Below are 21,506 nucleotides of genomic sequence, written 5' to 3'. Positions count from 1 at the left end.
TTTGGAAGATAGGAAATTGAAAGGATAAGCCTGAATAGCATATGCGCAGGTAGAAATGGAATGAGGGAAAATAGAGTTAAAAATGATTTATGAATAGGTTATCAACCTCCACTTTTTTGTGGTTGTATTATACGTGTCATCATATAAATAAATATTTATTGATCATACAACTGTTTACTTATACAACTAAGGGTGTCACAAAGTTTGGAAATATAGGGCAAATGTATTTTTAAACAGTATTACATTTTTAAATATAGTCAATGTGACTTCTTTTAACCTCCAGGCATCTTTCCAGATAAAGTACTTTCAAATTAAAAGCAATGGATCCAGGGAATTCCCCAGCAGTCCAGTGGTTAGGACTCATTGCTTTCACTGCCACGGGCCTGGGTTCGATCCCTGGTCGGGGAACTAAGGTCCCACAAGCCGTGCGGCACAGCTGAAAAAAAGGAATGGATCCAATAGTTAATCTGGAAAAAGAACAATAAATACACTATTTCCCCTTTTTGGACTTTTGAATATACTATAATGTGTTTATTATACTCTATTTAGATGCCCTGTAGACAAATTTAGGACACTCAAATATGTGTGCATATGTAAGCAGGTTATTTCTTGGATAAGCCAATAATCTGATTGCAACACGATGCTACTTATAATGATACTTTTCATTTCTTTGCTTTTGCATCTTCTGCACGTTACCCTTTTCTTCCCTATTGGAAGGGAAGCCCAGGAAGTAAAATTCTCAGTAACTCAGTGGTGAAGTTAGTCCACAACTCTTTTCCTTGTCGAAGCAGAGGTATACATAAAGCACCCATTTGGTTTTTGTTTTGTTTTCCCCTGGAATCAAAGGTGTCATTCATTCATTTATTTATTTATTTATTTATTTATTTATTTTTATGGCTAATAATACCTATGGATGTTTATGCTTGTTTTTACCTTCATGATTATGTTGTAATTTATTAAATCAGCTAACATTGGATATCCATGATATTTTGGTTACATTTTGCCTTGTAGGTTACTATTCCTGGCGAAATTCAAAGGACGGATCCTGGTTCATCCAGTCACTTTGTGCAATGCTGAAACAGTACGCTCACAAGCTTGAGCTTATGCATATTCTCACTCGGGTTAACCGAAAGGTAGCAATAGAATTCGAGTCCTTTTCCAATGATTCTACTTTTCATGCAAAGAAACAGATTCCTTGTATTGTGTCTATGCTCACAAAAGAACTGTATTTTTAATCACTGAAGAAATGGATGATTTTTTTTTTTAATCTGTATGCCAAGTGAGGAAACGGTGTGACTGATAACTATATTTTCCTCTCTCATTTAAATCTAATCTAATCCCCGAGGTGATACATGGAAATATGTCACTTTCATAGCAATAAAACTACTATGAAGCTACCTCAAACACAATCAGGTAGTTGAAATTGAATTTAATTAAGAATAAATAAAAATGGATAATGGTACAGTCATTATGAGAGGAAATGATTGTAAATTAACAGCTCTCATAATTAGCAAGTTTTAGTGATTATGCTATGCTACAAATTTTCAAGGAATTATGGAAGAATTTAAACATTGCTGTAATGTGTTTCAGTGATATTGACAATGCTCTTGTTTCAGAGAACATGTTCTGGTTTTTGTCAAACTATAGACATGATGATGTGGAATAATGTATCCTCGAACTTGGTGGTCCATGTGCATGGTCAAATGCTTGAAGACCTTGATCTTAGAATTAGTATTTGGAGACAAGACAATAGTATTTTTACATCACCCATCTGAGCATATGGTGTTGTGATGTCTGTCCCGAGCATGTCCTTGTTGTTAAAAAAAAAGAAAAAATTATGTTTAGTATTGAAAAAGGAACTAAATGTTTTACTTGAGAATATGCAGGAAAACTAAGTTGACTCTCTCAGGTTAAATGCAACATTAATAGAGGGAGACAGAGTTAGGACTATAAGGTGCTGAAATGCAACTCTTCCCACCAGCTGCTGGGCCTCGCATTCCCACAGAGTATCTGAAGGGCTCTTATGCAAAACCTCAAATTTTGATCACACTGATAGCAGCATGAATTGAAGAAATTCTATAGGAACATACTAAAATACAACTTACAGAATACACAGTGAGGTGTGAGGAAGAAACAGTAAATCAATCAGCTGGGCACTTTTAATTAGAAGATGGCTTGAGCCTGAACAGGGACACAGCGCAGCCTATGTCATGAAGGCAGAGCCATAGACTACGGCTTCAGGAAAAGGAATGCTGGCTAGTTTCTTCATGTACATGGAGGTGTACATGGAGGATGCTCCCAAGGCAAGAAGCTCCAAGAAAGTGAACCAAATCAAACTTCTGAAATGGAAATTTTCAGAAGATGGTGAGAGTCATAATAAAAGTTGTAGCACTTTTTTTTTTCAATTTTTTCAATGACAGCTTTTAATTGGATGTTAAATTCTTATCTGCCTTTCTGCAGATAGCACATTATATAAAATACAGCTAGCACCATTACCACTGTACTGGATACACTGAATAACAATTCACTTCTCACTTTACACCGAGGGGGAGAAGGGCTGCAGTTGTCAGCCTGTCAGAAATTAAGTATGTAAATTAATGCTTAAGTGTATGAATATGAATATGATATACAAGACGCTCGGAGTGTTGTTAGGGGAAAATCCTGAGGTCTCTCCCCTTCAACGATAACAAGTGCTCAGTGACCTTGACAGACGGCACGCAGACATGGGTGTGGCCACGTGTGCACTTGGCCACCAAGCTTTGGGAGCTGAAGTACTCCTGAAGAGCAAATCCTGGACTCCTTCTGGAATGTCCCTTTCTGCCATCCATGAATGTCAGCCCATAAAAGCAATTTCATTAGCATTTCCTCATTTTCCAATATAAGCGGTGAGTGTGGCCCAATAATATGGGCCCTCAACCATCCTTTGCCAAGGATGGGAAAAATCATAGCACTCTTTGTAGTAAAATTTTTGAGCATGTTAAGTTGTATTTTGTTGACATTTATAATCAAAGGAGAATGATACTGTTGTGATCATATACGGTTCTCTGAAATGAAAGGACCATGGCATGCAGGACGTTAGCAGTCAGTCTTCCCTCCTTTGGTGCCCAGGGAAACTGAAGGCCAGAGAGGAGAAGCAGCATGGCCCGAGCTGGGGACAGCAGGCTAGGAGCCTCCTAGCTCAAGAGATGTTGAGCCGTCCCTGCATCGCTGTATCCCGCTGCTTTTCCGTCTGACATTTCCTGTGAGCCTTCTTTTGCTGAAAGAAAGGAACTCACATTTATAAATGAAAGCTATTTGTTTTGGCTATGTCTGTAATTTTTTCGAAGTCAATGAAGTATCTTAAAGTGTGTTCCTGTGTGACAATTTTTTTTTTTTTTTTTTTTTTTTTTTTTTTTTTGGCGGTACGCGGGCCTCTCAGTGTTGTGGCCTCTCCCGTTGCGGAGCACAGGCTCCGGACACGCAGGCTCAGCGGCCATGGCTCACGGGCCCAGCCGCTCCACGGCATGTGGGATCCTCCCGGACCGGGGCACGAACCTGAGTCCCCTGCATCAGCAGGCGGACTCTCAACCACTGCGCCACCAGGGAAACCCCTATGTGACAATTTTATAAAAAATTTGTTATTATGAATTTTTATTTCCAAATATAAATTTTAACTTAAAATTACCATCACATTCAAGTGTTTGTTGTTGTTTCTGATGTGCTACTCGCTGAAATTAAAATATTTTTAACCAAGTGCTTGATTTGGAAGGGCCAGAGAAGATGCAACAGGACCCTTTAATCAAATACTTTGAGATGGTGGCAAATTACCGAATAGGATAAGCAGCCTTCCTTTTCTCCCAGGTCCCTCTCAGAAGACCATTTCTAAAGTTACCATGATGCCAGGAAGGATACGAAGTTTGCAGAGATCACAGCCCCTAAATATGACCATATTTTTGTTTGTTTCCTTGCTTGGAGGAATGGGGAGTAGCAGAGTATAAAGGATATTGCTGAAATGAATCACTTCAACCCATAAATTTTTAGTAGGGTGAATAGAGGGTGGGGGGAAGAACTGGGGGTGGGGGAGGGTTGAAAAAAAACCTGTGATGTCCCCAGATGGTCAGCTCTGGGAGAGGAGCTGTGACAGGGGAAGAAGTCCCCTTTGTGTTTTATGTACCTAGAAGAGAAATATGAGAAAGTGCAAACATGAGTGGTTTACATTTCTTCCAGTATTTCTATAGTGAATGTACATTACTTTTAAGTCAGAAAACTAATAAAATTCTCTAATTGGGACTAGGGGATTCCTGTTTCCAAGGAGTAGAGGGTGACATGAATAACTCCCTTAAGACTCTTTTAAAGCTATAGTTCTGTAGTACGTTGATAGTAGAGCCCATTCTAATCTCTGCTAAATAAAGAAGTCTTCAATATTAAAAAGAAAAATACCAAGGCCAAGAACCCAATAGAAAAATGGACTAAGGGCCATGAACAGACAGTTCATAGAAAAACACCAAATGTCCCTTATACCTCAGATGAAAATCTTAATCATCACAAGAGAAATTCAGATTAAACTAAGGTATCATCTGTCATCTAGCAGACGGACAAAAGACCTCATTTGACAACATTCTGTTGGCTGAGCTGTGGGGAAATGTATCCCCCGTTGGTGGGACCGCACAACCGCGTGTGGAGGAGAATCCGGCAATACCTATCCAATTATTTACTCTTGAAGTAGCAATCTCAGGTCTTGGAGCTCAAACTGCCCATACACCCGTACATGTACAAAAGTATATAAGCAATGATTCACCTTAGCATTCTTTTACAGCAACCCAGCTGTAAAAACGATAGGTTAGATACACTGTTGCATCCACACAGTGGAACACGACTTGCTGTAAAATAGAACGAGGAGGACCCTCTTGAACTGATAAAGGTCTCCAGCATGTATGATCAGGTGGGAAAGGACGAAACACAGAACGCCATAGACAGTATGCTGTAATTTGTGTAAAAAAGGTCTAGGGGGCGGGGAGAGCATAAGAATATGCGTAAAGCAACACCAGGAGGATAAAGGGCACTAATACAAATGTAAATGGTGGATGGGAACAGGGATGGAAGTGAAATTTCTTTTGTGTTGACTTTTCTATATCGTTTTGACTTTTTGGAACCGTGTCAATGTATTATTACCTGGCTTCAAAAATGGAATCAAATCAAGGGGGGATGGGGATGGCACAAAACTTTCAGGAATGAGAACGTGGTTCCATACGGGGGTAGGGCTGGGAGGGATGCCATGGCTGTCCATAGCCATGTTGCAGGATTTTGTTTAGCTTGTTTATTTTCTTCTTTGCTTCAACCTCTGTAGGTATTAGCTGAGAAATCGTAACACGCTTGATATTAGAACTTGAGCCTAAAGTAATACTCAGCATCAGTTTTTTATAGCTCAAGGAGCAAACTAGACTATTCACATTCGTTTCTTAATTCACTCTCTAGTTGTTCCATCCTTATCCTTTGCAATATGATTGTAATAAATTATCACATGATGAGGCAGACCAAGAAATATCCATCAAAGAATTTTTGTGCACAGAATCTCTACCGTCTGCTACGTTGATAATTGAAAGAACTGAGGAACTGAAATGCTTAGGGATGTTCAGAAAAAGCAAGCATCTCCCTTTCAAGAAAATGTTTTTCCAGATTTAAAGTTGGTGCAAAAGCTATTAAGTAGCATGTTTGAGCTAAGAGGCCAATGTCTGATCTACACCTTATGCTTTGGTTTTAGGTGACTTAAATGTCAGCTCAGGGACCTAGCAGCCTCATATACAGTTTCCCAAGAGGGAAGCATGTTTGGCCAATGTATTGAAAGCTAATTCACTGATTTTACTGAAATATTTCCAAAGACTCATTTCTGCCTGGCAGGTTTAAGGAGCATTGAGGAGGCCACTGTGGGTGGAGGGGAGTCAGCAGAAGGAGAGCAGGTGAGGCTAACAGGGAGATGCTGCAGAGTGGGGCCTTGAGGATGCTATACCTACAGATCCCACCTAGGGCCAGAGTACTAGTGCAGCGGGAAGAGGCTCCAACATCTAGGGACCCAGGAAAGGAGACCGAAAAGGACGGCCAGGGCTGAAGGTGGGGAAACAGGAGAGTATAGGGTGAGAAAGCCAAGGGAAGAAACTGCTTCCCGAGGAAGTGGCCTGCCGGGGCAAACTACTGAAAATTCAGAGAAAATGAACGTTTGAAATATGCATTGGATTTGTGACAGGAGGTTATAGGTGATCTTGACAAAGGGGATTCTGTGCAAATATTGAGGCAGAAGCCAGCTTAGAGAGGACTGCTAAATGAGTGCCAAGTGAGGAAACGGAAATTAAAAGTACAGAAAACTTGAGAAATTGCCTTCGAAGGAAGGGTGGGGTTGGCGGGAAGAAGTAGCTAGAGGGGGAAATGAGTTGAAATGTTGTGTTGTGTGAGAGATTTGAGCATGTTTAAATGCTGATGGCGAGAATCCAGTCCGGAAAAAGACTGAAAATACTGGAGGGAAAAGTAACTGACAGCGTAGGGTTCCTAAGCAATGAGAGAGGGTTAAATCTGAGCTAATTGTGGGGATGCAGAGAGGAGGTGAGGTTTTTTTGTTTGTTTGTTTTTAACGGGAGGAAATATGAGAAGCTGGATGTGAATAAAGCTAGGCTTGTAAGTTTTGTAGCAGGAGGTTATAACACTCTATTTTTTAAGAAGTAGAAGACAATGACTGTGCTCCAAGTTAACTGTTCAAAGGGTTAGAAGAATAAGGAAGCTTTGAAACCATTGTCAAGAGCTGGAGAGTGAGTTGACGGGAGAAGTTTAGTGAGATCGCTGGGCAGCGTTTAGGACCCAGTTGAAACCAGCGATGGTGAATCACAGTGGTACCAGCCTGCCCTGTTGTGGGGTTTTATCTAGGATAATTCAGCTGCTTGGTATGTGTTGGCTTCATCCAACTTTGGGTATTTTCCCACATTTATTAAAAAAAAAGAGGAGCCACGGACTTCAGGAGACTGCAAAATGAGTTACTACTCAACTGATGGACCATGGAGCTAAGCTGGAGAGACGGGGCACTGAACACAGAAGGGGGTAATTTTAGGGAATAAGAAGAGTGGTCTGTGGCCTGATGGTCCTGATGAATTTGAAGAACCCTCATCGTACAAGCAGTGGAACAATAAGACTAAAAGGATTGCAGATTGTAGTCAGAGAATGGATGGGAGGTGGGGCAAATTCAATCATGAAAAAGATGTGACTGATTAAGTTGAAGAGTGAAGTAGTATGAAAGACCATTTTGGAACTGAGGTCATGGAACTAAGGGGTGAGAATGCTGGATGTGTCCTCCTCCCTATGGGCACTGATTTGCTGAAATGAGCTTCCATGTGCAGGAGTATAGTATAAGATAATGTGATAAAATGTAGTTTTGTTTATAAACCTTTGCTTTTAGGGGACTTTTAAAAATCCACCTTCTGTTTCTGCCAATTAACACTGTTTAAAACTACCACCTGTTATCACCATTCATAAAAGAAAGGGCATTTTAACTCCCACCTCCTTCATTTCCTCCTCACTCCCAAAATAAGGAGGGACATAATCTCACATTTTCCAAGGTCCCTGCTCATTTTTAAAGCTTAGAAAACATAACCAATAATTCTGCTCAAAACTTTAAAATATATATATTTTTGTTTCCAGTTTGTAACTGGAACATAAAATAGACAAAAGCACCAGGTAGAAATCGTAGTTGCCTGTTTCCAGCCAATGCTGCTGGGTCTCTGTTTTGAACATTTGCTTCCAGAGCTACTGTTGCTGATGCAAATTCTGACGTAAGAGACTGAGCAATAAAATGTGCAAGTGGTGTCTGTTGAGAGTTTCAATTATTTGTAAATCTGTGAGAACGGGTTGAACTCCTGCGGGGGTAAGTGATGGGGGCAGTCTGGGTACCAAAATCTTGTTCTGCACCCACGCCTCACCCTGCTCTCCCCATCTCCTGCTCGCCCTCCTCGTGGCTCTCTGTCCCCAGCTGTGAGCTTGGGACCTTGCACTGCGAACAAATCAGATTTGTCTTGTGTGTATCAGCTCTGGTCTGATTTATCATCACACCCTTGACCCAACCCAGGCTGATACAAAATTAAATGATCTAAATATTAAAAGTCTGTCCATTAAGGACAGATTCCATTTGCCTGTTTTCGTTTCAGTTAATCCCTGTTGAAGGTACCCTTGGTACCTTCTAAACAAATTTTTTTCAAAAAACCTTTACTGTGAGAAATTTAATATGAACTTTTTGGGTATATCTCTCTGATATTCAAAGCAATCAAATATCCTTTATATTTCATTTGAATTTCTCATGTAAGTACAAAATGGGACAAAATTAGAACCTGATTTACCCCCTGGGTTCTCTCATCTCCTCACATGCCCTCAAGCATAGAGCAGAATTAATATGTTGAAATAGTTGAACCAAAACAGTGGTTTGGTTTACCCAAGGAAAACATAAAAAAGATAGGCTAGACTCAGAGCCACTATAATACATTCACATCCTTAAAGTTAACCACTAAAAGTGTTAGGGATTCTCTTTCCAGTTTTCTTCTTGAAAGCCATCAAGTCACCGATGGAAGCTTATTGGGAAAGTTTATCTATGAGCCTTAAGGGCATCTGCTCTGTGTTCAAGCCCTGATGTAAAAGTCCCTTCAAACCACTGCACTGATATCAACTTGCTTTGTTGGACGGGAGCATAATTTTGAATCACATCAAGTAAATTCTGGGAAATTCCTAGTTGACACCTGCACTGTCTTTGAAGGTCTTATGTTTGTTGGGCAACCCATTTTTTTCAGCATGTGAAGCTTATAGGTAAACTATGACTAAGAAATGTTTTTCACTAAATACAGTCACAGTTCATTTCAGCTCAGAATTCCCCCCCGCCCTGCTTCACCTCCCACGTGCCCACTTCCTCCACTGGGTTGGTTTCGTGTAGTTTGGGTAGTACCAGCTCTGGAATCCGCTCGCTAGCTGCCTCTTCCCCAGTCTGAACTCCAGTTTCTCTTTCTCTAAAATGGGGGCAATAATATCTTCCTTCCAGTAGTAGTGACATGAGAATTTTTAAAAAGATAACGATGGAAAAGTTGTCTTGACAGATTAAAGCTCTAGAGAACCATGGCAGGTTATTCTACGTATCCATCAGTTTGCTGTTGTTGGAAATGCCAGTAGAACTAGGGAAACTACTTTCTTGACTTATCTGTACTTAGAGCTCTCAACTTTGTGCCCCTTCTATTCTAAGTGAGGCTTACATACCATCCTTCTTGAGCCAAGAAGAAGGGGATAGGGGTCTGGGCTTCAAAGGGCAGGAAGACAAATCACAGGAAGAGGAGAAGAAAAAAATGTCTGGTAAACAAATGTTTGCCTTGCCTTGCAGATAAGTCTTTCTGATATAAAAGTTCTCTCTAGTAATAGCTCTTTTGCCCTTAGATAAAGGGCAACAAGCCCTTTATCTAAATTCCTTTATCTAAATTCCTTTAGGCAGTTAAGGGAGAGGCAAAAAGCTTTTCCAGAGACTGCCGGGTCTTCATTGCCTTCAGGCCAAAACATCCACATGTCCAAGTGGCTACTTTGGGGTGGCATATTCTGTTTCCCCTCACAACTTTCTCATTTAATGACAAAACGAAAACGAGTTAGTAATGAGTTTGAAGTCCCTTATTCAAGGATTTGGGGAGCACAGCGTCTCACAAGCAGTGGAACCCACTTCCGGAGGGATTTTGGGCAAGAAGGAGGTTTACAGAGAGAAGAGGCCACGTGGAAACAGCACGACTGGGTAGGAGGGTGGGGATTTCCTTACAAAACTAGCAGGTCCTGTTTTCTAGGGTAAAGTAAACTAGCTAAAGCTGAGTTGGAGGATTGTGAGTGGTGTATGTCAGGCTTCCTTGGCAGGAGTTTCTGGTAAAATCAGGCTGATTTAGGCTTAGATCTGTGACATGGGTGGGGTCACTGGATACGCGAACTGTCTTTATCACTCTGTTAATATGTCAAGTTACTTGAACCTCAGTTCTGCTTGGTAGTGGAGAACTCATCGGTTTAGGGCAAACCCAATCCACTCAGAGTTAAACCATCCAACTTGGGGCTCACTCCCTGCCTGGGAGTTTGTGAAGCATCATGACACGCAGGGAGGAGGAGGTTGGAGGTATCTGGTTTTCCAGTGTCACAGGTGCCCCGTGGGTCCTGCTGAGATTAACGTCATTCTGTTTGACTGTCCTCTCCCCCTCCCCACCTCTCTGGCATCCATCAGGACACCTGCATTCCCGTGGGGTTTCTGCTCTCACGATGTACTCTGCGGCCACTCTGCGTCCTCTCATCCCCAGTCACGAGGCCCTTGTTGGGGAGGAAAAATAATTTTCCCTCTACCCTTCTGAGTTCTTGGCTGAGGTCCCTGTAATAAAAGACAGATTCACAAGACAATAAACGAACAGAAGTTTATGAACCTGTGTGTACATGGGAGACACCCAGCAAAACCGAGTAACTCCCCAACATGACCTAAACCACTGGCTTGAATAACCTCTTCACTAAAGACAAAAGAAAGAAAAGAGAGGGGAGCTCAGTTATGGGGACGGTTGCCAGGAAGAGCAAGGTAAACAAGGGTAAGGTTTGTCACACAGATTTCAGTCTGTACCTCCTCCGTTGATAGGTCCCTTGTGATGAGGGTTTTCCTTCCCTTCCTGGTATGGAGAGGGAGAGAACCCTACAAGTGGAAATTTCCTTTGTAAATGCACATTTCTCTTGCAAAAGAGTAACTTCTCCTTTGTTTTCAGAGCTTCTCCTGTGTCTGTAGTTTCTCAAACGAATCCTATGCCAAAGAGGTATTTTCAGGGCGGCATATTCTTCTGCTGCCCTTCACCCATCAAAGTCAGCTGCATCTCAGAGCACAGAGGAAGGTTATTGAGCTGTTTCCTGAGCCCTGGTGGGACAAGCAGGGTGTCTGGGAGGCTGCCCCCAGCCCACCTACTTAAGCCCTTTCTACCGCTTATGCCTTATTCTACACCTACCATGATGGGGCGGGCGCGGCGGGAGCTTCTCCTTCAGGGATCCAAGCAGGAAATGGGGTGCCAGTCTGTTCTAAGTTGCAGAACCCCAAATTTAAGGGGCTGCACAGCAGGGCTCCTTCTGTGAGGCCCTCAGCATGGACTCACCCCGGCTCTCTCCTCACCAGGTCTCCTCCCTTCCCCAGCTCGGAGGAGTTTCACCTGGTGGCGGGGAGGACGGAGAGGGAAGAGGCAGATCAGCCTTCTCTGTCTGTCACACCTGGCCTTCAGCTGGTAAACATCAAAACACAAGAACTTAATGCGACAAGTCTCCTTGGGGCCATGAAGGCCTTGCGTCTCACAGCCAAATCGACAGTGCGGGAACAGGAAGTTGTGACAGGGTGAAAGGAAGTGAGGATGCAGATTTTGCCACATGTGCTTATGACAGTAGCTACCCTTATGCAATTTCTCTATGCCAAGCTCTTCACAAACAGTATCTCCCTTAATTCTCACAATAATCTTAGGAAGTAGCATTATCATCTCAATTTGCTAACTGAAGTTGAAATTTTGTAATTGAAAGCTCAGAGGTTAAACAACTGGCCTAAGGTCACACAGCCTGTGGTTGGTAGTGCCTGAACATGAATCCAGGCATTTCTGCTTCCCAAGTCGTTGCTCTTTCTACAATCCCCCGATTACTCACTTCTTTAAAGGACACCGAATGAAAACACAAGCCAAAGCATGCACCTGGAATCTAGAAGGGAGCGTGTGTCTGTAAAACAGATTGGGAAAACACCTTACACCTGATCCTCAGAGCTTTGTCCTTGTGAGATACTGCATCAGCATGTGTATGGAGAGTTGGTCAAAGTGATAGACGATCAGAAAGGATCTTTTCTTGGTGGGGGTCGGGGGGAGTAGCTGGAGGAGAGAGCAGAAGAATGCAAGATCTCAGATCGTTATGAACAATGTGAACAAATGGCAGAGACTCACTTTTCCAGAACCTGCCCTCAAGATGACCCACAACTATACTTTAGTGCATCACTTAAAGAAGCCACCTTAAAGGAGGGTAAACAAGCCTCAGGATAGAGCTGGCACACTACAGAGTTGGAGTCAAATTTGGTTGAAAATGGGCAGACCCCTATCCTGTGATGTATACACTGGTTTTCTTAACTAAAAAATTTCAAAGTCTCTTGGCAATGCATTTAACACACCATAATTTTCTTTTTTGCTTTCCTTTTCGATTTTCTATCCAACTCCATTCTTCTTTCACCCATCTGTCACCTTAGGATCCAGAAAGCAAAGCAGCAGCAGCTCCTATAGCTGGCGGAATGAAGTCGGGAGCACCTGTCCATGGTGTTGTGTGTGGGTAGCAGCAAACATACATGAGCAAGAAGACCAACAAGGAGAGTCTGGGCTCCAGGCATCGCTCCAAGCAAGGAGTGACTGCGTGAGCATGCCACAGAGTTGGGCAACTGGGAAGCCGAATGATGATGTGGCTTTTAGGAACTCAAAAACAAAGTGGAGGTCAGAAACAGGAAGGAGCCATTGTGAAATTGAAAGTTCCCTGGCTTTGGGATCAGCAAGGTCCAGTCACAAAGCCTGATGTCTCTGCTCGTTTACTACATGACCTTGGGCATTTTCGTTCACCCCCGTGAACCTCAGTTTTCTTATTCATAAAATAATTATAACCATAACATCATCCTTGCAGTGTGGTTGGGAAGGTTAGAGAGGATGCATATATAGCACACAGCTTAGGACTTCACAAGCAATCAGTTCTCTCCTACATCAAGGCTCATGTATTTCCTAAGGGATCATCCATGGCTTCCCTCAGATTCCTAGAGCTCATAATAGGTTGGATTCACTGCACGTATGTACGTGCAAGGCGGCTGTGCTAGTGCTGTGAATTCAAGGTGCAAGCAGCTTCTGCAGAAAGCTGCAAGAATGTGAATACGGATTGGTCCCTGCTGCTTTCATTTTCTACCGATGCAAAACCATTTACCACACACTCAGCATCTTAAAACAACACGTTTATTCTCGCACAGGTTTTGTGGTCTGGAGTCCAGGCACAGTGGAGCTAGGTCCTCAGGTCAGGGGCCAACCAAGCTGAAATCAAGGTGCCCGTGGGCTGTGTTCTCATCTGGAGGTTTGACTCAGGAAGAAACCATTTCCAGGCTCATTAAAGTTATTGGTAGAACTCAGTTCCTTATGGCTGTTTTCTGGCTGACTGTCAGCCGGACATCACCCACAGCAACTATGAGCCACCCTCGGGTCCTCGCCTCGAGGGCCCCTTTACAGGCGGTTCATGACATGCTGTTTGCTTTTAGGCCAGCAGGAGGATTTCTCACTTCAAATATCTCCTCCCTCCAGAGAAGGCCCAGGCCCCCTTTTGAGGTGTTCACTTGCTCAGGTCAGGCTCAGCCAGGATCATCTCCCTTTTGATTATTCACAGGCAACCAGTTGGAGACAGTTACATCTGCAAAATCCCTTCACTTCTGCCACGTAACCTAACCTATGACAGGAGTGAAATCCTACCATATTCCCAGGTCTCGCCTGCACTCAAGGGGTGAGAATCATACAGGGCATGGACACCAGCAGGCAGGAATTGGGGGGGCATCTGAGAATTCCACCCACTGTGCCTGCCTGGTCATGCCCAGCTCCAAGTGAGGGCTGAGGGCTGAGCACGGAGGTGAGTAACACTTGGTAGACACTTTATGAATCAGCTTTGATTCAGCTGGAAGTTCACCAGGTGATTTTTCTTCTTGCTAGATTAACGTATTCTACAGAATTACAGCAAAAAAAGTCCGGATACCACACCCTGAAAGAAAATTGTCCTTTTAGGAAATGTTTTGCCCTGGAGGAAGCATCTCTTACCATCTCAGACACCTTCCATCCTGTTCTGCAGACTTCTTGAGGCTGTAATGTACATTCACAAGAATTCAGGTCACGTGGCCTGAGATCTACTTTTTAAAATACTCTCAATCTAAATATGGGGAAACTAAGGCCCATACAGGACTAAATTCACCTGGCCCCCTTCTCTGGGCCTCTTGCAGTGATGTCATGACCAAAATGTCCCTGCTGTTTAAGGAGGGACGTATCATTGAGTAGGATTCCTAGTAGGTGGTCTAATGAGAAGGTGACCACCAGAAAATGGAAAAAATACTAGCCAGTGTGGGGTGGGTTGAGGGATTTTCCAAATAAAATTTAATGTCCTGATGACTACCACTATAAAGAGAAAGAGATGGTAAAAGTTCTTTTCAAATTAATTGAAACTGAATTATTGGAATTAATTGAGGAATATTTCTTTTGCATAAAGTCTTTTTTCCCTCATTTTCAATGAAAGAAATTTTGTATTAATATTAATAGGCTCCAGGTCTATTGGGATTAAAACAGCTACAAAGTTATCTTGTTCATTACCTCCTATCCAGATCACTGAAACCTGATTGGTTTACCAGTCTCTAGTACCCCTCCAAAAGATTTTTACATCTCTTTCAGGCTGAGCTTCTTAACAACACCTGGCAGTATTAGTTTTCCCCTAAAGAAGGATTCCCCGGGTGGGATAGGGAGGGTAGGAGGGAGACGCAAGAGGGAGGAGATAATGGGGACATATGTATACGTATAGCTGATTCACTTTGTTATAAAGCAGAAACTAACACACCACTGTAAAGCAATTCTACTCCAATAAAGATGTTTAAAAAAAAAAAAGAAAGCATTCCCCTGTGCTGAAAAAAATGTGGGGTTAGATCTGAGGAAGACCTGTCGGGGTCAAAAGTCAAATGGGAAGAGTGGTTCTGGGTCTGTACAAGAGAAGATCCCAGAGTCTGTCCTAACCCAGCACTCCAGTGCAGGGAATTTAAAGAGCTAAGATGGGGGGCCGTGGGGAGTGGGCACGGACTAGCTTTACCAAGAAGTGCCATCGGCTGAGCGTTGCACCGAAACCATACTGGCCTGGAGGGATCCTCATCGGTGTTGGAGGCAGGGACCCCGGCCAGAGCAAGGATGTGATGTGAAGTAATGAGATTCTCATACCCCGCCGCTGGTAATGCAAACTTGGACAGCCACTTGTGAAATCAGCTTGGCACTTTCTTAGAAGTTAAATATCCACTTATTATATGAGCCGCTCGTTCCACTTCTAGCTGTTTATTCAAGAGAAAGAGAGATGCATGTCCACCAAAAGACTGGTACGTGAATGTTCATAGCACCTTTATTCATAAGGGCCCAAAATGGAAATAACACAAATGTCCATCAAGAGGTGAATGGATACACAAACTGAGGTATAGTTGTACCATGGAATAGTCATCACCAGTAAAAAGTAACAAACTACCAATATACACAACATGGTTGAATCTTAGAGGCATCTTGCTGAGTGAAAGAAGCCAGACAAGAGTACATACTATAAGATTCCACTTAAATAAGGGATGAGAACAGGCAAAAAACCAAGCTCTCAGTGAGAAAAATCATATTACTACTTGCCTGGGGAAGAGATTAGGATTCTAGAAACTGCAAAGGGGCAGAAGGAAGATTTTAGGAGGTAACGAGAATATTCGATATCTTGATGGTGGTGATGCCTACATGGGTGTATATATTTGTCAAAACACATCAAAGTGCAGTCTTAAGTGCATTCAATTGTATATAAAATATTCATTATTAAATATTAAATATTAAACCAACCAAAAGTTGATTTTTTTTTTTTTTTGGCTGCGCCATGCGGCTCGTGGGATCTTAGTTCCCCGACCAGGGATCAAACCTGCTCCTTCAGCAGTGAAAGCGAGGAGTCCTAACCACTGGACCACCAGGGAATTCCCAAAAGTTGATTTTTAAAAAATGACCCAGGTGCAGGGTTTCTACTGGAGAAAACTCTGATGAAGCGCACTCTGTGCATCCCTAGAGACCTCTGAAATTTATGCTGTGTGTCTCAATTCCAATGGAATTCCTATTTAACTGATACAAAGATACTGGAGAGACCAAGATGGAGTCAATTCACTCTTCTTATTCCTTCTGCTAGAAAGCCTGGATGTTATAAAGCAAATATAGAAAACTCTGAAAGGGGAGAGGAGGAGGGAGACGGGGAAGTGACCTCAGAACCCAGGGAGTGATGTGGCAGTGAGTTCCCTGAGTTTTCTTATTGTCTCATGCATCCTGGATTGAATAACAGAGAAGCTGGCAACACAGAAAGGGCAGTGGGTGCAAACCAAAAAAAAAAAAAAAAAAAAGCTTCCAAAGAAAGGGGCAGCCTAGGAAGACAGAAAACTTTTAGACAATAACCAGCCCACTCAAGCCAACATGACAGGAAACGACCTCGCTCCACACTGAGCTGAACACCAAGGGCACCCAGGCAGCAGAACCTCTTCTTCCTCAAGTGAGTACTGTTTCCTCTTAAAAAAAAAAACGTGTTAACATTTTCAATGGCACTGGCTATGCTTTGAGGTAATGATGGTTATAAAACCATAAGGGTGTCTCACTTGCGCAGGAGGTGAGATGTCCAAATGGCCCTTCTATGACCACCTCTGTGACGATTAAATTGCTAGGTCGCTAACACAAGTCATTGCTATTCCTTGTCCCCAGATTGGACCCTGGAATTAAAAAAATGACCAGTCTTCTCTGACAACACTAAATTCAGTGGGGGAAAATACTTAGGAATCTGTTAGGGTGACTTTGTTCCCAAATTATCTTTGGCACTCCCTCGATGGCCACTTGGTACTGCCAAAAAATTACTTCCATCTCCCACTAATTTAACTCACAGCTTGGCACACAGGAACAAAGAAGGGGTTCTGTGAATAATTAGATGTGAGTAACATGCTCTACAGTTTTGCCGGTGGAGCTCACCAGGACTGTCAGAACTGCCCTATTTTTCAAGCTTACAGTAAGAGAAAAACCTTAAAGACAAAGAAGGTAGCTCATCCTTCTCCTGGAAGGATATTTGTAATTATTCAGACGATCTATTCAAATAAAATGTTATCCTTATAGATATATGCTCCAGTAAATAAAATGTTATCCTTATAGATATATGCTCTAGTATCTTTTCAGGATGGGTAGAAGCAGCTCACATTCAAATACTTATTCAGCAAGTTTTAAAAGACTGTATTCCAACATTTGAAACACCTTGTCCATTAAGAGCGAGTGGGATTTTTATGGGATGGTGTAAACATTTTGTAAAGCCCTATACATCAACAATGCCTCCACTACCCAACAGGAATAGTAAAATATCAAAATTGCATTTTGAAAAATAAACTTGCTATGATCTGTGTTAAAACTGGCCCTGGGGCTTCCCTGGTGGCGCAGTGGTTGAGAGTCAGCCTGCCGATGCAGGGAACATGGGTTTGTGCCCCGGTCCGGGAAGATCCCACATGCCACGGAGCGGCTGGGCCCGTGACCCATGGCCGCTGAGCCTGCGCGTCCGGAGCCTGGGCTCCGCAATGGGAGAGGCCACAGCAGTGAGAGGCCCGCGTACCACCAAAAAAAAAAAAACCAAAAAACAAAAAAACTGGCCCTGGACTTCCCTGGTGGCGCAGTGGTTAAGAATCTGCCTGCCAAGGCAGAGGACACGGGTTTGAGCCCTGGTCCGGGAAGATCCCACATGCCACGGAGCAACTAAGCCTGTGCGCCGCAACTACTGAGCCTGCACTCTAGAGCCCGTGAGCCACAACTACTGAGCCCGCGTGTCACAACTAATGAAGCCCGTGCACCTAGAGCCCGGGCTCCGAAACAAGAGAAGCCACCGCAATGAGAAGCCCGCACACCACAACGAAGAGTAGCCCATGCACCGCAACGAAGAGTAGCCCCCGCTCGTCGCAACTAGAGAAAGCCCCTGTGCAACAATGAAGCCCCAACGCAACCAAAAGTAAATAAATTTTAAAAACCCCCCAAAACTGGCCCTGCCTGTAGCGCTTATAAATATGAAATCTATAGCTTAAAAAAGACAGGCACTCTCGCCATATGAAATGTTAATTTATAGGATTTTGGGTATTTCAGGCACTTCTGGAAGAATAGACGTGAGCTGAATGGTGCTGTGTTGGATTATAACAATACCTCTGAGGTGTGATATTTCATTCACAAGTAAGAGAGCTCTACCAATTGTTCTGGATGATCGTGAGATAACACTGGTTTCACATTTGGGTTAATCAGTTTTCACATTGCCTAAAGGTCACTGGACAGGGTTTTATCAAGCCCCACGAACGAATATGGCTGTCAAATCCTAAGTTCTTATATCTTAAACCCCTACCTCCCATAATAAGCAGATGTCAGTCCCACTCATTTCATAACTCTTGGCATTAATGTCTCTTTTTCTCCCTAGACACAGGGGTTAGCAACCCACTCTCCATCAAGTTCAAAATCAGTAGTGGCATCATGGTGTTTTCCCAAGGGTGACCTGAGGCTACAAGGACAAAGGACAGGCCCGTTACTCTAACCTAGACCTGCCAAAGACTAAAATTCAACCTGTGTTCCAAGCTTCCTGAACTCTAAGTAAGTTCATTCTGATACAATTTAAAGACTCAAGAAAATCCCCAAGGAGACATTTTCTTCAACCTACCTGTTGTCAACAGGAAGACAGGTCTAGTGACCATCACATGTATCAGCAGCACACGATAGTGATTACACACCAGGATATTTGTTATTTGCTGCATTGCTCCATCTAAACTTTCTGGTCAATGAATCATGGCAGAGAGGTAAAGGGAATTCACTCTTAAAGACCAAGTCTCACCCTCTCTGGATACCATGTCTTGACCTCATTACTGTCACTGTGGTCTTATCTTCAGGAACTAAACATACAATAATAATTTGTTCCTTTAATTGTCACACTGATATACAAAATACTTAAATGCTTCTAAAGGCAGGGTCTGCGCTCATGCATCACAAGGCACTATGGGAAAATCCCCATACAAGAGGACCTTTTCACCTAAGATGCTGCGTGTGACAGTTGAACAGCAAAAGGCTGAAAGAACAAAGCCCTCCAAATGTTATGGGTAACACAACTAGTCTAACTTCACAGAGTTTGTACTTTCCCTTTTCAACTCAGTGGAAAAAAACAGAGATAATTAGCAACTGAAGATTGGTGTGCTAGGCCATTGATGAATCTGTATTGTTAGAAACTAGCATTTAATCCTACCTTAGGCTACTTTAAAAATCCACCCAAACACTTGTAGAGTAAGTATAGTGCCACTGTGTTCTAGATGACAGTTACAATTGGAAAGGAAATAATAGTTTACATGAAACATGAATACTTAGAACATGTTGCAGGAACTGAACCTTTAAAAGCACATATTCTGGGGACTTCCCTGGTGGCCCAGTGGCTAAGACTCTGCACTCCCAATGCAGCGGGTTTGATCCCTGGTCAGGGAACTAGATCCCACAAGCTGCAGCTTAGAGTTCACATGCTGCAGCTAAAGATCCCGCATGCCGCAACTAAAAGATCCCGCATGCTGCAACTAAGACCCGGCACAGCCAAATAAATAAATAAATAATTTTAAAAATAAAAGTACATATTCTGAATTTTCTCACCTGGATACTAACAAATAGTGAACACTATATATTTAAGAATAGAGTTGGAAAAGAAATCTGAAGAACCAAAGGTAAGAAATCTTACAAGGAATCAAATTTAAAATAAAACATTGCTAAAGAGGTAATGAAGAATTGTAGAATAAGAAAATGACAAGAAGCCCAATATTCCATTTGTTAAAAATCCTTTTCTGTTGGTTTACTTTTCTCTGTTTTTAAAATGACTTAAAGTACACAAAATGGATTCATCATAATCCTTGGTTCATGGCACATCTTGGTTCCTAGGTCATCCTTGACTGTTCCTGGGCCTCTATGTAAATATATTTGAGTGCATTTGAATAAACCAGTGATCACCTGTGAACCCACCACACAACCCAAGAACAAGAACTCTGGCCTAACATCTACTAACATCTGCTCTACCCCTGTTCTTCTCCTTGCTTCATACCCTCCAGCCCAGGGGTAACCACTGCCCTGAATTTATGCTTATGATTCCTGGGCTTTCACAAAAATGTTTTATCGCATATATATGATTGCTTAAGCAACATATTGCTTGGTTGTTTTTCTTTTTTAAATGTATAACTTATATCCATTCTCCCGTTAATTTACCCATTCTCTTATGAATGAACATTTGGTTTATTTCCAGATTTTTGCTATTATGAATGGCACTATGTGAGGGGTTTTTTTTGTTGGTTTTTTTTTGTCTTCCAGTACACATGGGCAAGTTTCCCTACAGCTTATACTTAGAGGAATTTTTCTGTCATAAAGTATGAGAATGCTCAACTTCATGAGATAATCCAAATTGTTTTCCAAAGTGGTGGTTCTAATTTAAACTCTGACCAAATAATAAATAGCTTTCTCTTCATATTTGATCCACAATCTCTCCATATTTGGTATTGTCAAACTTCTTAATATTTGCCAATAGAATAGACGCAAAACGTCTCATTGTTCATTTTCCTAATTACTGAGATTGAGCAATTTTTTATGTGTTTATTGGCTGGATGTTTCCTCTCTGTGAAACTCCTATTAATGTCTTTTGCCAATTTTCTATTGTTGTTTTTCATTAATTTGTAAGAGCTCCTTAAACTGTGCTGACATGTTAATGCTTTGTAGGTTTTATGTGCTGCAAATATCTTTTTCCATTTTATAGTTTCTCTTTTCACCGTTTGATGAAAGAATTTCTTAATTTTGCTATAGTCCAAAATTTTAATCTCCTTTAATAGTTAAATGCATTTTTGCATCTCACTTGCTTCTACTTTCTACTAAACATTTTAACATTTTGCTTCTGACATTTAAGAATGATCCTCTGTGGATGGACCTAGAGACTGTCACACAGAGTGAAGTAAGTCAGAAAGAGAAAAACGAATACCGTATGCTAACACATATATATGGAATCTAAAAAAAAACAAAAAAAAGGTTCTGAAGAAGCTAGGGGCAGGACAGGAATAAAGACACAGACGTAGAGAATGGACTTGAGGACACGGGGAGGGGGAAGGGCAAGCTGGGATGAAGTGAAAGAGTGGCATGGACATATATACACTATCAAATGTAAAATAGATAGCTAGTGGGAAGCAGCCGCATAGCACAGGGAGTCAGCTCAGTGCTTTGTGTCCACCTAAAGGGGTAGGATTGGGAGGGAGACACAAGAGGGAGGAGATATGGGAATATATGTATACATATGGCTGATTCACTTTGTTATACAGCAGCAACTAACACAACATTGTAAGCAGTTATACTCCAATGAAGATGTTTAAAAAAAAGAAGAATGATCCTCTGGAATTAATTTTTGTATATGGAGGGAGTTAGGACTATAATTTCATTTTTTCCCTATACCAGTAACAATTTTTTTCTAGTTGTGCTTATTGAAAAATCCCTCCTTTCCTTGCTGATCTGCCATGCCATCTACATCTTATATCAAAGATTAAATATGTGAGGACTGTTTGGGAGTTCTGTATTCTCCTTCATGGGCCAGTTTCATTGGTCAGTTTGTTTATCTTTGTAGAAATAACACACTGTCTTAATTGCTGTAGCTTCATAAAAGTTCGGATG

General features: G+C 42.1%; 1 protein-coding gene and 1 long non-coding RNA gene across 6 annotated transcripts in view; one reads left to right on the top strand and one right to left on the bottom strand.

Annotated features, from left to right (window-relative positions):
- The window catches only part of CASP3 (caspase 3), a 34,355-nt gene extending 18,725 nt beyond the window's left edge, over positions 1-15,630 (top strand). Inside the window, exon 6 of one of the 5 annotated variants that reach the window (XM_073798680.1) lies at positions 12,254-15,630. In XM_073798680.1, the coding sequence (XP_073654781.1) occupies positions 12,254-12,570 (317 nt within the window). In that variant the 3' untranslated portion in view covers positions 12,571-15,630. Of the gene's footprint in view, positions 1-1,011; positions 3,670-3,840; positions 4,025-12,253 lie in introns of those variants that run through there. The other 4 variants (XM_033848766.2, XM_033848768.2, XM_033848767.2 and 1 more) reach the window with 4 other exon arrangements.
- LOC117309981 (uncharacterized) lies at positions 2,393-12,335 on the bottom strand. Its single transcript, XR_004524254.2, has 2 exons — positions 10,622-12,335; positions 2,393-10,381 (listed from the first exon to the last, which is right to left on the bottom strand). It is a non-coding gene; the product is annotated as an uncharacterized lncRNA (long non-coding RNA).
- Positions 15,631-21,506: the final 5,876 nt, after the last annotated feature.

The sequence above is a fragment of the Tursiops truncatus genome, chromosome 21 (genome assembly GCF_011762595.2).
Source record: "Tursiops truncatus isolate mTurTru1 chromosome 21, mTurTru1.mat.Y, whole genome shotgun sequence".
Taxonomy (NCBI): Eukaryota; Metazoa; Chordata; class Mammalia; order Artiodactyla; family Delphinidae; genus Tursiops; species Tursiops truncatus.
This window is presented reverse-complemented; position numbering and strand designations above follow the sequence as displayed.